Genomic DNA, 15150 nt, shown 5'->3' with positions numbered 1-15150 from the left:
CCTCTTAGAGGGAAAAAAAAAGAGAAAAAAATTCAGCAAAACTGGTGGATATACACACATAAAGCTGGTATATGCACACATATGTATACATGTGTGTATACATACACACACACACACACACCCCTTGTTATATATAATGTTCCACACCCATGGACCTCCAAATTCTGAAAAGGAGTATGGGAAAGCCTCATCTCACAGCTCTTTTTATGGGCTATAGTTGTTTTTTATAATTTCAAAAAATTCCATTTCAATAGCTATTTAGTTATTGTTTTTTTGCTTTAATTTACATTGTTGTAGTTACTGTGCATACTGTTTCCCTGACTCTGCTTACTTCACTTTGCATCAGTTCATGTAAGTCTTTCCATATTCCTTTGTATTCACCAATTTGTTGTTTCTCACAGCATAGTAGTATTCCATTACATTTATGAACCACAATTTGTTTAGCCATTCTCCAGTCGATGGCATCTACTTTGTTTCTAGTTCTTTGTTACCACAAAAAGTTCTGTGACAAATATTTTGGTGTTTATGGAGCCTTTCTTTTTGTCAATGACCTCACTGGAGCATATACTATCAGTGCAATCTCTGTCAAAGGGTACGGCATTTTAGTCACTTTATTTACATCATTCCAAAGTGCTTTCCAGAATGACTGTACCAATTCACAGTTCCACCAATAGCACATTATTGTAGTATGGCCCAAATTTAATGGAGGAATGACATTAGCAAAGACAGAAAGGCAGGAGAGGGCAACAAGAGAATGGGGATGACAAATAGTTCAGTTTTGTTAGAAAAGGAAGTATGTGAAGGCAAGTATTCTAAGATAAGGCTGTAAAAAGTGGTCAGGATCCAGACTGTGCAGGACCTAAAATGTCAGGTCAAGGAGTTTATACTGCATTTCATTGGCGGGGGGGGGACACTGGAAGTTTTTAATCTGCAGCTCAAATAATTTTCCCTTTATTGATAGTAACATATTGCAGCCCTCTCATAACATATTATGGAATGAGTATAAAATAGACATTATCCCAATACCAAAGTTATCATGGAACAGTGTCTGCTGCATTTAACCTGGAGGTTTTTGCTTTTGTTTTTGTTTTTGGCTAGGCAATGGGGGTAAATAACTTGCCCAAGGTCACATAGCTAGTAAGAGTCAAGTGTCTGAGGCCAGATTTGAACTCAGGTCCTTCTGATTCCAGGGCCGGTGCTCTATCTACCCTGGAAGGTTTTTTTTTTAATTTGTTTTGTTTTGTTTTTGTTTTTTCTTTTTAGGTAATTGGGGCTAATCAACTTACCCAGCTGGTGTCAAGTATTTGGTCTGAGGCTGGATTTGAACTCAGGTCCTCCTGACTTCAGGGCTGGTACTCTATTCACTATGCCACCTAGTTGCCCCTACCTTGGAGGTTTGTAATACAGGACAGTGATAAACTGAAAATGATTACTAAAATTACTGTGCTTCACTTTTTTCTGTCTTTTGAATGAAAGTTAAAAAAAGGATTTTCACTGATATGGTGAGAGGATAGAGTAATTAATAGCTATAAGATACTTTAAAGTGCCTTTAAAGTGGAAAGAGGAGGCAGTTAGGTGGCACAGCGGATAGAGCTCTGGCCTTGCAGTCAGGAGGACCTGAGTTCAAATCCAGTCTCAGACATATGACACTTACTAGCTGTGTGACCCTGGGCAAGTCACTTAACCCCAGTTGCTTCACCAAAAAGCAAAAAAAAAAAGATTAAAAAAAATAAAGTGGAAAGAGTCCTTAGAAAATATTGAGTTCAACATCCATTCTCATTTTGAAGATGAAGAAACAGTGCCAGAGACAACTCAGCCAAAGTCACATGTGTAATAAATAGAAGAATGAGGATCCCAGGTCCTCTGCAAATCTAGTGTTCATTATATTATGCTATGCAGCAGAGTGGAGCCTAGGTGGCGCCCTAGATAGAGCTCTGGGCCTGGGGGCAGGAAAATGTTTCACGAGTTCAAATCTGACCTCAGATACTTACTGGCTGTATGATCCTGGGCAAGTCATTTTAACCCTGTTTGCCTCAGTTTCCTCATTTGTAAAATGAGCTGGAGAAGGAAATGGCAAAGCACTCCAGTATCTTTGCCAAGAAAACCCCAAATACAGTCACCAAGAGTCGGACACGACTGAAATGACTGCACAATAGCAAAAGCAGCAGAGTTAGTATGGTCTACCTTGGTATTGTCAGGCTACTGAAGTATCCTCCAGCTCCACAGCAATGTGTCTAAATGTATTTAGAAACCATGTTCAATCAGTCAACAAGTATTTCTCTATGAAAAACATACCAAGAGGCATGGTACCTTTAGTGTTGAAGAGTCGACAACCTCGGATGCTGAGTCTTCCAAGGCTAGTTCCTGCCTCCTTTCCACTCGAACATCTGCATAACTAATGAGAGTTGGGAGTGGGGGTGGGGAAGGGGAAAAAATGTCACAGTTATAGGGGTAGCCAGAGGTATCACAAAATAATGGATTGAAATTAAGAAGACCTGGGCTCAAGTCTATCTACAGGGGAAGCTAGGTGGCGCAGCAGATAGAGCACTGGCCCTGGAGTCAGGAGCACCCGAGTTCAAATCTGGCCTCAGATACTCAGCTGCGAGACCCTGGACAAGTCACTTAACCCCAACTGCCTCACCAAAAAAAGAAAAAGTCTATCTACAACATATACCAGCTTTGTCATTAGGGAGAAGTAATTTAATCTATCAATATCTCAGGTAGCTTTCTGAAACTAAAAGTTAAGTTTTAGGAGAGGGAACGTTCCCACATGCCAGTGAAATCATCAGTCTAGACCAAAAGGGGGGGGGGGGGAAGGAAGTAGTTGCAACTGAGCAAACGTTTTTGCAAAAAACCTACAGAGGGAGATAAAGGGTTGCCACATATTAACTACTCCCAGAGTAATCAATAAAAATCAATTCAAGTAATGTTATTTGTCTAAAGGACTACATATTATTCTACCTTCTAAATTATATTATGAGTATTTTAACAGAGTACTTTCCATTGATAAATTTTAATATATTTTCTTCCTAGGATAACTTCCCCCCCCCTTCCATTTACTAATAAAAACATCAGAGAATAAAAAAAATAAAACCCAAACACATACAGAGCACATCACAGAAGCCTGCAAACCTAACTTTCTTTTATGAAAAAGGTTTTTCTTTTTTCTTAAAATCCATTATTTCTCAATATAGTACACCATCTTGTCTTTTGAAAATATTTATTTTATTTTTGATTTGTGGAATAAAACAATAAATCCCATAACACAGAACAATAAAAAAGATTATTGCACATGAAACCCCAAGTCTATTATGTACAACTTACTATTCCTTTTTTTTTTCTGGCAAGGTAATTGGGGTTAAGTGACTTGCTCAGGATCACACAGCCAGACTATTCCCATTAAACACATAATAAAATTATCATGTAAATTTCTTTTTCCCCCTTTTTTCCTTCTTCCTTCTATCATGTCTTGGACCCTTTCTTCTACTAACTTAAGTAAATAAAATAAAGGTAATTTTTCATTTATGAAGGCTCAGAGCTGTAGACCTCTGAGCTTCACATAGATCCTTCATTCTGGATTATGTAGGTGGGACAGTTTTCTACTGTACTGTTTACTTAAACATAGTTTCACAAGATACATGTGTATGTATGTATATGTGTGTATGTATTTTGTAATTAAATTCCTTAGAGAAGTCCATCTCCAAATAATATTAGAATTATCAAGGTATAGCTACAGTTCTTCCCTCCATCTATTGACCTGTTCTCCAAATAAACCACTATTCACCAGAAAGAGTAATTCATTCATTTTCACTCTCTTAATGGTTAGTGTAGATCGATTCAACTGTGAGGATAGGTAACGATTTAGGAGAGGGCTGAAATGAATAGATCGAATGAGCTGTAGGCTTTTTACCTAGTGTGCACAGACACATCCTAAGTTAGGCCACTGAGGTGCCATTTTCCATGCTGATTTATACAATCCACCCTCTGTTTCTCCTTGATAAAATTTTCACTCTAAAACTATGAAGGAGAAAGGATGGGATATATGAGCACCTCATCACTGACAAGGACCAAGAACTGTCAGCCTTTTATAATATCTGAGATTTCTTTTATATTCTTACCCCATTTGTTGAAGAATAGGAACTTGCCCAAAGTCTCACAACAATCAGTGACAAAGTTAATTGTAAGCTTTCCCTAATGCTTCTTCCTTTTTTCCTCTTCTCAGTCAAGAGCTCTTTTCTAGATTTATGAGACCGATTTATGTTCTTAAACTATTTCTGTAGGCTGAGTGAAAAAAAAAATGAATGGTACTTTCCCTTTACCATTATAACTGTGTTCCAATGTATGATGTTTTTAAATAGCTCTGAATGCATGAGGCTACCTCTAAACTCCAGGAAGAAAAGAATGCATTCTGACAACCCAGGCCTAAGGACTACTGGAATGGGAGCCTCTTTCTGTGGAAGCTTTCAAGGGCTGTGTCACTCAGTTGTCAGCATGAGTCTCAAAGCATAATAATGTAGGTGTGTGTGTGCATTATTTATGGAAGACAATGTTCAGTTTTCTTCTCTAAATGTGGATTAGGGTGGGCAGTGGGTGGATAACAGAAGCATATAGCAAGAAGAGAAAATATACACATATACACAATACATCTGTGAAGCAGTAACTTACTACATAATACCCTATGATGGCCCAAAAGCTAAACATAGCTTTCAAAGAATTCTGTTGAAAAAATCAGGGAGAAACAAGAGATAGAGAGGGTCATGGGAAATAAAATGGATAATTTTGGTTACATTAAATTAAAAAGGCTTTGCACAAACAAAACCTATGCAGCCAAGAATAGAAGGAAAGCAGGAAATGGAAGAATTTTTTTTAATGGCAAGTTTTTCTGATAAAGGCCTCGTTTTTCACATATATGGGAAAGGGAGTCAAATTTGTAAAGATACGAGTCATTCCCCAATTGACAAATGATGGAGGAATATGAACAGGCAGTTTTCAAAAGAAGAAATCAAAGCTATCTATAGTCATATGAAACAATGCCCTAAATCACTATTGATCAGAGAAATTCAAATTAAAACAACTCATGTCAATTAGATCGGCTAACATGACAGAAAAAGAAAATGACAAATACTGGAGGGGATGCGGAAAAATTGGGAAGCCAGTGCACTGTTGCTGCTGTTGTGAACTGATCCAACCATTCTAGAGAATAATTTGGAACTATGCCCAAAAGGCTATAAAACTTGGTATACCCTTTGACCCGGCAATATCACTACTAGATCTGTATCCCAAAGAGATCAAAGAAAAGGAAAAAGGACCGATATGTACACAAATATTTATAGCAGCTCTTTTTGTGGTGGCAAAGAATTGGAAATCAGGGCGATGCCCATCAATTGAGGAATGGCTGAACAAATTGTGGTATGTGATTGTGATGGAATACTATTGTGCTATAAGAAATGATGAGCAAGATGGTTTCAGAAAACCTGGGAAGGTTTATATGAACTCATGCAAAGTGAAATGAGCAGAACCAGGAGAAATGGTACGCAGTAACAGCAATATCGTCATGATGATCAACTGTGAATAACCTAGCTATTCTGATCAATACAATGATCCAAGACAATTCCAAAGGACCTATGATGAAAAATGCTATCCACCTCCAGAGAGAGAACTGATGAATTCTGAGTATAGGTAGAAACATCATTTTTTCATTTCATTTCATTTATTTATTTTGTAGCATGGCTAATATGTTTTGCATGATTTCGCACGTATAATTGATATCATATTTCTTGCCTTCTCAAAGGGTGAGGGAGAGGTGGAAGGGGGAAGAGAATTCAGAACTCAAAATTTGAAAGAAAAAAAAGAACATTAAAAATAAATAAATAATAATTAAAAAAAAGAAAACTCAAGGAGGATTTCAGGCATTTGGAGCAAAGGACTTAATGTACAAGGGAAAGGCAGCTTTGGAAATTATCATATTATATGAATCACTCAACCTAGAACAATATGGGAATCATGTAAACCAACCCACATTTGATCAAGAATGCCCTCTACGATACCCTCAATGAGTTGCCATTTGGTCTTTGCTGGACGATACCCAGTGGGGAGTCATGTCAACAAATATCAATGCTCTACTGTTTGCTAGGCACCATGCTAACTGCTAGAAGAACCTACTCCTTTCAGAGGCAGTACAGTACAATTTTGTATAGAACCAAATATAAGGAAAGTTTACTTTACCCAAATAAATCTGTGATCTCATTGGTTTTGGAGTTTCCTTCAATATTACTGATCACAACCCATCCATACCTGCCCATCCTATGTAACTTTCATCCATGTTCTCCAAGAATTTTGCAATAGGTTTCCCCCCAAATGTGCTAGAGACCTTCCTTGCTTCCTCCTGACATTGTGAGACTCTCAGTAGAACATTCTGGCTATCCATCTATCATCTCAGTCTTTTACCACATGACCAGTCCATCTTTTCTTTATGTTATAGAATTTTGTGATGCCATTTTTTTACTTCTGTTCTTCAGAGTTCTTTGCTGGTTATATGTTGCAACCTGCTCACACATACCATGCTCATTTCCACTGACCCGAGTGTGATGTTCATTTTCAGTTCTTCAGGGGTAGTTGTGTCCAGGTCTTGTTACTATACAATAATATTGGTAAAATATTTGTATTGAAAACATGGGCCTTTACTGTTGTGGGAAGCTTGGGGTCAGTAAAAGTACTTTAAAATTTCCTGAAAGCAATCAAGCCAGATCTCCTTTTCCTTTTCAACTCTGGACTTGGTTGTAATTGCCCATCTCTATCATTCATCCTAGATCGATCTCTCTCTCTCTCTCTCTCTCTCTCTCTCTCTCTCTCTCTCTCTCTCTCACACACACACACACACACACACACACACACACACACACACACACACACTTACACTCACACTTAACACACACAGAGGAAAGCAATAGACATTTTTCATCCATTTGGTCTTTCTTGTATGGATGGGCAGGCCAAACACCTTTGAGTGAGTAGGTGATAAAGGGGAAGAAAAATGCAGTGTCTCATGTCTTGACAATCAACATAATGTTATCTTATCCTTACATCAGTCACTCTGCAACTGCTATGCATTGCTCCTAGTTCTGGGGACAACTAGATGAATTCTTTGTCCCTCTTCCACATGAGAATCCTTTAGATGTTTGTAGGCAGCTTTCAGGTCTCCTCTAGGTCTTTTTTGTAAGCTAGTCCCTCACCCCAGTTTTCTCATCCAGTCCTTTCTGGTATGTTTTCCAGGCAGTTTTTCAGCTGGGTTGTATTCTCTGAGGAATTCTTCAGTTTTGTGTATTTTTCCCGAAACATGGTACTTAGAACTCAACATGACTCAGGATACAACCTAACCAAGGCAGAATTTAATCCCTCCTTCTGAATGCTATGCTTCTCTTAATGTACTCTAGGACAGAATTAGCTATTTTTATTTTGCCTCATGTCATACTGTTGATTCACATTGAACCCCTGTATCTTTTTCTTTCTTTTTTTCCCTGTATTTTTTTCTGAAGAAGCTGTGGTCTAGTCACTCTATACCCAGACTCATCTTTTATTTGTTGATTGTTAGATATATGTATGTGTGTGTGTGTGTGTGTGTGTGTGTGTGTGTGTGTGTGTGTGTGTGTACATAGGCCTCTTGGAATGGGATAGAAAAGCTATTTTTGGCCCTTTAGGCTTATTGAATTAGCCTGATAATTGTCAAAGCTCTAGTTTTCTCTGGGAAGTCTTTCTTAACCCCTCTTAATTCTAGTGCCTTCCCTTTATTAATTATTCCGATTTATCCTATACTAAGCTTGCTCGGTATGTATTTGTTTGCAAGGTAGATTAGACTATAAGCTCCTCGAAATCAGAAACTGTCTTTTGCCTCTTTTTGTATCCCCCAGCACATGGTGCCTGGCACATAGGCATTTAATAAAAGTTGACTGGTTGTGACAGAGTAAGCCAGAGACACACTGATTGATCAGCTATAACCCAAGGGAGAAAGGCATTTACTGTACCTGACTACAGTGTGTGTGCAGACAATGAACTCTGGCTTGGAATTCCACTGATGGTAGGTGATGTAGTAATGGGTCTGGAGCCATATCCACTGTTGTCCTTTGGTCAGAAACCGATAACAACAAGACTTTCCTTTGCCAAACTGCATCACTGTTAGTAGAAAATGTACACTGCATATAACAAATTTTTAAAAATGTGAAAATGATCTCTTTTAAAGTTCATTATAAAAATATAATTAATGATTTTTTAAAATGATAATATCAAACATCGCTCATGCCTCTAATCTCTTCCCTTAACTTTTTAGGTGGAAAGCAGTATAATCACAGACTTAAGAAGTAGAAACACTATAATTGGAATTTTTCTACAGCTTAAAAACTAAGAGGCTCCCCAACTACAGGTAGTTACTGTTACATTTTAAAAATAAGTTTTAATTAAAAATAGCCCCAGATTTTCTGGGACATAATCTCACAGTCTTTCTAGAGTTGTCTTTGAAGACACTGGGGCTTGGTAAAGGATTCTATGCAGCCCTGGAAGAACTGGACCCAAAAATAGAACTGACAGCTATCAACCTTTGGACTAATTTTGTGGCTGTCAGTCAGCAGTTTATACTTAGTCAATGCAGCTCTAAAATAAAGTTTGATGTAGAAATCTTCTCCCCTCCTCCCAGCCCTGCGTTGCAGCTTTGATCTGTCCATCCTATCATCCCATTTGCTAATGAGAATTCTCAGGGGTACCTATGGGTAAACTCTGAATGGAAAAGCTGACAATTTACTGGATTGGACAGGGAAGAATGTTTGATCCTGGGGCCAGGTAACAAAGATTTGACATTTCTTACATGAGCAGATAAAGATAAATCACAACTAGAAATTTAAAACCACTTAAATCCTAGACAGTCTTTTGGAAAATGTGATATTTGTTTAGATGAGAAGCATAAAATACTGAAAAGTAGGTCAAAGAGAGCAAAGAATGCCTAATCTATGCTTATAGGGAGGCTTCCCTATAACACAAGAAATAACAACAATGGCAACTCAATTAAATAAGCAAACAAAACCACCCCTAAACTCCTTTAGAAATCAAGAAGAATTCTTCAAGGAGCAAAGGACTGTGAGGTCAGCAAAGTCAAAGGCAACTAAATGGCTTATAGCTTTAAAGATTAGCATAATACTCTAATAGCTAATCTAGCTGGGTACCTAAGGGTATTCGTCCCTCAACAAGCATTAGATTTGAGAGGTTTTAGTGGTTTCTATAAACAAGTACTATATGGATAAATAAGTTGACTGTCATATTCCTCTATTTAGCATTAATCTTCAGACTGTTACTTTTTCAAAACTCATAAATAATGGGTAAAATAACCAGTGGAAAAGAGCCACGATATTGACACTCAAAAGTAGTGAATGATGTGAATTAATCTGGCTCTGAAACATACTACGTGATCTTCTTCTCCCCCACCTCTCCCACAGCCCACCCCTCAAAATGTTACCTTCTTAATTAATCTTACATTAATTTGTGTTCTCTGGGCACAGTCAAGATGAGTAATGGGGAAGGGACTTGGAGCATGGTAGGTGGCAGGAAGAAGCCACTTCAGAGTTGGAAATTCAAAAAGAATTGTTCACGTATAACTGATATGTAGAGCTAAGAATTGCTTTGATGCAACAGTCAACCTACTTCTCCAAGTATAACCACCTTTCCAAGGACTACTCTAAAGGAAGCATAATCCCTTATTACTCTAAATTCAACCAGTAGGTGAACTGACTTGTAAAGATGCAGAATTCTAATTCTTCTGCTGTAGCACATGGAGCCCATACCTGCCAAAAAAGGTTACCCATAAGTTTAAATAGTATCATACTTACAGTGTTCATGGCACCGGGCTAGGAGTTCTAAGTCATCTATGTGATAATAATCATAGCCAGAAGTACCCAGCACTTCAAAAGGCAAATACCCTATGATTGGTGGAGCTCTGCAGAAGGGTGATAAGAAAACAAACACATATAGTCTATTCCAGAAACTGATTGTGGCTGGGCCCTTTATTTAGCTCAAGGTATTTAGGATATTTTATGTTCAGAAGAAAGGCTAGAGTTTTATGGTCTTCAAGGACAAAAAGAAAAGAAAATTTCCACAGCTTTATAAAAGCCTGAAACAGAGTAAGGCCATATTTCCCAAAAATCCATGGGAGTATTCTGTAAATGAGTAAAACTTTCCTTGGGTATGTTCTGGACAAAATAATAAGGAGTATAATCTCTAGATAACATTTAAAAAATTGGAGAGTGGATCAGCCAGCAACCAAGGTCTCAAAACAGTCAAAGGAAAAAAAACCCAACAGATTAACCCAACCACAAAACAAAATGAAGAGAGAAAGGAAAAAAAAATGCCTAGTACTTTGTTCCAAATTAATTAATGAAATGTAAATTAATGAAAAAAAATCAAGATGGGACTTAAAAGGCACCTGAAAGCAATGTAATCAGAGGTCTCCCTGCTGCCCCTTAACTTTTACAGAGACCCAAAAAGGAAGGACCATTAGATTTAAAAGTATCTCTCCTCTGCAAAGATGCTTCACTAGGCAAATGCTTCATTTCCCCTCTGGGCCTGCCTGACCCTGAATACAACAAAGGCAACCAGGTGCAGGCCAATGAAGTCAAAGTGAAACTTAGCATCATACTTGGGTGGGAATGTTTGTTCTTACAGCCAGGATTTCATTCTCCTTCAAAGGATCTACCCTACTTTCCTCTCCCAGGGAAAGAATGGTTCATATAAACAGTGCTGAAAGGGACTCAATCAAAGTATATTTTGATTTTTCACAAACCTGTGATCCAGAAATAAAAATTTCCATTCCAGGCTATGTCTCGAAGTGAATTCCTCTAAAGGCTCTTCAACTATGCACATTTCCTGTAGCAGGAGGAGAAATGTTCATTACTGAAGTATGCCAGATGCTCAATCCTGCTTTGTCAGCTTCTGCTTCAGAAGGATATGGAGCAGGTGATAGGAGTAAAGAAATTAGAAACTTCCTAGGGCTCCAAGTTGGGCTGCAATGAAATACATCATTTGCACCTAATTTCAGGATGCCTTGACACTAAATTTATTTCACAGGATGAGGAAAAATACTAAGGAGTCAAAATGTCATTCCACTCCCTTCTCATGTACTGTCTGTATAACAAAGGTCAACTTTTGGGAAATGGTCTTTAGTCTGCACCCTCAATATCAATCTCATGCAATATTAACATTAACATGACAAGATAACCTCATAAGAGCCAAAGATTTCAGTTTTTCCAACTTAGCACACTTGATTCTCATTCCTGCTCTTAAAGATATTAATATCAAATTTTGACTTGGGCCAGGAAGACTTAAGTTTAAATCCAGCTCAGATACTTATTAGCTGTGTGACCTTGGGCAAGTCACTTAAACCCCTGCCAACCTCAGTTTCCTCATCTGTAAAATGAGGGTAGTTTGACAGCATCTACCTCTCAGAGTTTTTTGGAGTATAATGTGAGATAATACTCATAAAGTACTTTGCAAACCTTAAAGTACCATATAAATGCTTGCTATTAATATTGGCATGGTTAGGGGTAAGGCCCGCAAGACTGATAAAAGCACATTTTTATACTTTGGCCTTCAGTCAATTGCTGTCTTAAAATATGATTTCAGCTGTGGAATGGGAATTGAGTGACAGTAAAAGTGAATATTTGACTGTCCTAAGTGATAAGTGAAAGGGAGATTTGGAAGCAAAAATTTGATATAATGGGATCATGTACTTATCTTTTTCTTAAGTATTCTCTCCCCGCCCTCCATCTATCATTCCTTTTTCTCTCTTCCCTGCCAACCCTTAAAAAACTATAATATCTCCCCTAGGAGAATGGTGTCAAATGGAAGAAGCAAAAAGAGACACTTTTTTAATAAATGGGAAATCATTAGGTTAGTCAGTCAGCAAACAAGCATTCATTGAGCACTTAATACATTCCAGGCACTATGCTAAGTATTAGGGGATACCAAGAAAGGCAAACAAAACAAAATAAAGAACCAGTTGCCAGGTGATAGGCCATATTTTTGTTTGCAGCAGCAGCAGCAAGGCACACTGCCCTCTGAGCTGGCTGTGGAGTCCCACACTGATTTCGTAAGTCAGATATCTCTCTAAATCGTCCATCCTTTGCTTGGATTATCTAGAGTTTGACCAAAGTGGAACAACAGGACAGTGTATAAGACCCGATGTGCTTCAAGACCGTGCAGTGTTTCTGACCATCTCCCACCACTAACATCTCACACAGAGTACTTGCCTTTAGAAACTGAGGTGTGGCCAGACGAACAGTTGCGATGAAGCATATTTGCTTTCCTAGTGGTGAGCGGTAAGCCCTTGTCACTGTATTGTCAAAGCCGTTACAAGAGGGACTAGGCACTGGAGAGAGAGACAAAGCAAGCCAAAGGTTTAGCATACCTTCCTTGCCTGGATATTTCTTGGTCACATAAAGCACTGAAAAGGTGGAAGTATGCATAAGACTACTGATGTTAAAATTCCCATCATCTTGTCTTGGGCGAGGCACCTCAGCTTATTTTTTTTGTTTGTTTTTTGTTTTTTTGGTTTGGCAATGGGGGTTAAATGACTTGCCCAGGGTCACACAGCCAGTAAGTGTTATGTGTCTGAGGCCGGATTTGAACTCAGGTCCTCCTGAATCCAGAGCCAGTGCTCTATCCACTGCGCTACAGCTTGGATTTTTTTTAACTTGAGAAATGACAGTAACCTCATTACCGAAGCTCAACTGGTATTTATTTACAAATTAAACACCTACTATGTGATAAGTACTACTAGATAAGTACTACGAGATATAAATAGAAAAGTAACAGTGTATCCTTCTGTTCTTCAAGAATATAGTAGGGCTGTACTATGCTGTCTTCTTTCTATGCACACACAGAGGACAGTGTATTATTTTATTTTATGGGTTACCATGGCCAAAAAACTTTTACTACCAAGCAGCCAGACTAATTTTGATGAGCCCATCTGTACTCAGCTAAGTTGGTCCTTGGAAAACAGACTCATTACTGAGGCCATACTCAAAGCTTTTCCAGCATGAAAAAATTTACTGGAGCTTATACTCCAGTGACAATACCCTTTAAGAACCCAGGGTCACCTCTGCACTAAAATAAACCATTGGAATTGGGCTTAAAAGTTTTTCAACTGTAGTCAATATTGTCCTACACAACATATTTCTGAATTTACAAATTTTAAACATGGTTGTGATGGTAGTGTGGTATAGTGAATAGAGAGCTGGTCTCATAAACAAGGAAGACCTGGGTTCAAGTCCTGACTCCAATACATGTTTTCTATGTGACCCAGGGTAAGAAACTTAGCCTCTAAGTATTCTAGATAACTTTTTAAGATTATAAATTTCTTTATAATAAAATTGGGGTTAAGTGACTTGCCCAGGGTCACACAGCTAGTAAGTGTCAAGTGTTTGGTCTGAGGCTGGATCTGAACTCAGGTCCTCCTGACTTCAGGGCCAGTGCTCTATCCACTGCATCACCCAGATGCCCCAAGATTATAAATTTCAAAGTAGGTAGTGACCTGGTTTAGTAGAAAGGGTTTCCTCTTCTGGGCATTCCCCATACCAAAGAAAACACAGATCTAGCTTCTACCTAGTCCTATCCTAAACATGTTTATTTTGTCCCCTATTTCCATCCTTAAACCTATGATCCTATGTAATAATAAAATATGTATTGTGTATTATGTAAGAGTGAGGCACACTTTTGAGATTGTCTCAAAGCCTCTCTTTGTATTTTAAGCTTTCCAGGAATTTTTATTTTATGCATTAGCTGCTGCTGTTAGTTAATGTTTTCTAAATGGCTTTGTAATATGGGCTTCTGTTCACTAACATGAGTAAAGCCAATTTATTACAGATGCTTTCAGGATTCATTCAAACAGGCATCAATAAATGTTTCAAAACAAGAATAACAAAATGTGTGAGAGATAAAAAATAAGTGGCCTGTAGAGAATTCACATCTGTCATTAATCAGTTTAGACCATTTTAGATCCTTTTATAGACTGAGCCAAAAAGCCTATGGGTGGGGGGGCACATTAGAAAACATACTGCAGATGTCAACATCTGCATTTTTTTGTACAAAATTTTTTTAAATTCCCAGATGTGAAACATTCTCCTCCTAAAGAGACAGAATTAGTAAAATAATGGCATAGGAACTGAAATTCTGTACCTTCTCCACACTCCTTCACTTTTTCGGGGTATAGAGACTGAATGCTAACCCAAAGATTTTAAGTAAAAGCTTCCTAAACCACCTGTCTTGCTTAAATAGGAGTTGGGAAGCTGGGCTTACCTGCTCAGTCAGCAAGGGTTTTCTTCTGTAATATGATAGAAATATGAGGGAAGGATGAAAGAAAAAGGAAACAGGAAACACCTGCCCCAGCTAGTCATTTCCTCTCATTACAAATGTCACTTCATATGAGGATGTGATTTTGGGCAGTGGAAATAAAGCAGATGTAGGCATGATTTTATTCTGGCCTTTCTGTCCCTCTCCTGACTCCGTTCTTACTAGTCCTTTCATCCAACGGAGATGTTAAAGTAATAGGGCTTTTCAGCTGAAATTCCAAGCCCAGTTATGGAAGTTTCATAGCTATAGATATGATAAAGTTATTTTATTAATGGGAATGACAAAACATAATTCCTTTAAATAAGATTCTGATAATTTAAACTTGATCAGAGATGATTGTAAATCAGCAATGAAACTTAACTGAGGCCAAAAGGAATTACTACTTCAAACATTTTGCAAATTGTCTTTGAAATGTTTTTACTCACAGTAGGAATCTACTTATATATCCTACAGATAAACACAGGAATAATCTGTACCCTGAGATTTAATCATATCTATCACTTACAAAAACTTCTCTAGCACTATCTTTAAATCACCTTAAGAGTGTTAATTAGAGATTTAATTAATTAATTGTCTAACTGGAAGTAAAGGAAAAAAATCTGGTTTTCTTTGATTTTGGGGAAAAAAGATATCTGGCTTTCCTAAGCCTTTGATGGAATTAGCCAACAAATGAAAAAGGTGCTTGGTTTGATCCGACTTTTGACTACTGTCAAAGCTGAGTGAAGAATTCAGGCAATTGTCTAGATAATTCAGCAACTGCCTGCG

The 15150-nt window shown here is 37.9% G+C and overlaps 1 protein-coding gene across 1 annotated transcript in view; it reads right to left on the bottom strand.

Moving 5' to 3' along the window:
* NPAS2 (neuronal PAS domain protein 2) overlaps positions 1-15150 on the bottom strand; it is a 242957-nt gene that overhangs the window by 30684 nt on the left and 197123 nt on the right. The window contains exons 8-12 of the mRNA XM_020992942.2: positions 12285-12403; positions 10820-10902; positions 9870-9976; positions 8022-8169; positions 2311-2395 (exon numbers count right to left, since the gene is read on the bottom strand). Of these exons, the coding sequence (XP_020848601.1) occupies positions 2311-2395; positions 8022-8169; positions 9870-9976; positions 10820-10902; positions 12285-12403 (542 nt within the window). The remainder of the gene's footprint in view (positions 1-2310; positions 2396-8021; positions 8170-9869; positions 9977-10819; positions 10903-12284; positions 12404-15150) is intronic.

This window comes from Phascolarctos cinereus, unplaced genomic scaffold (assembly GCF_003287225.1).
Source record: "Phascolarctos cinereus isolate Bilbo 61053 unplaced genomic scaffold, phaCin_HiC Scaffold_726;HRSCAF=1367, whole genome shotgun sequence".
Classification (NCBI taxonomy): domain Eukaryota; kingdom Metazoa; phylum Chordata; class Mammalia; order Diprotodontia; family Phascolarctidae; genus Phascolarctos; species Phascolarctos cinereus.
The sequence above is the reverse complement of the archived record's forward strand: the minus strand, read 5'-3'. Positions and strand labels throughout refer to the sequence as shown.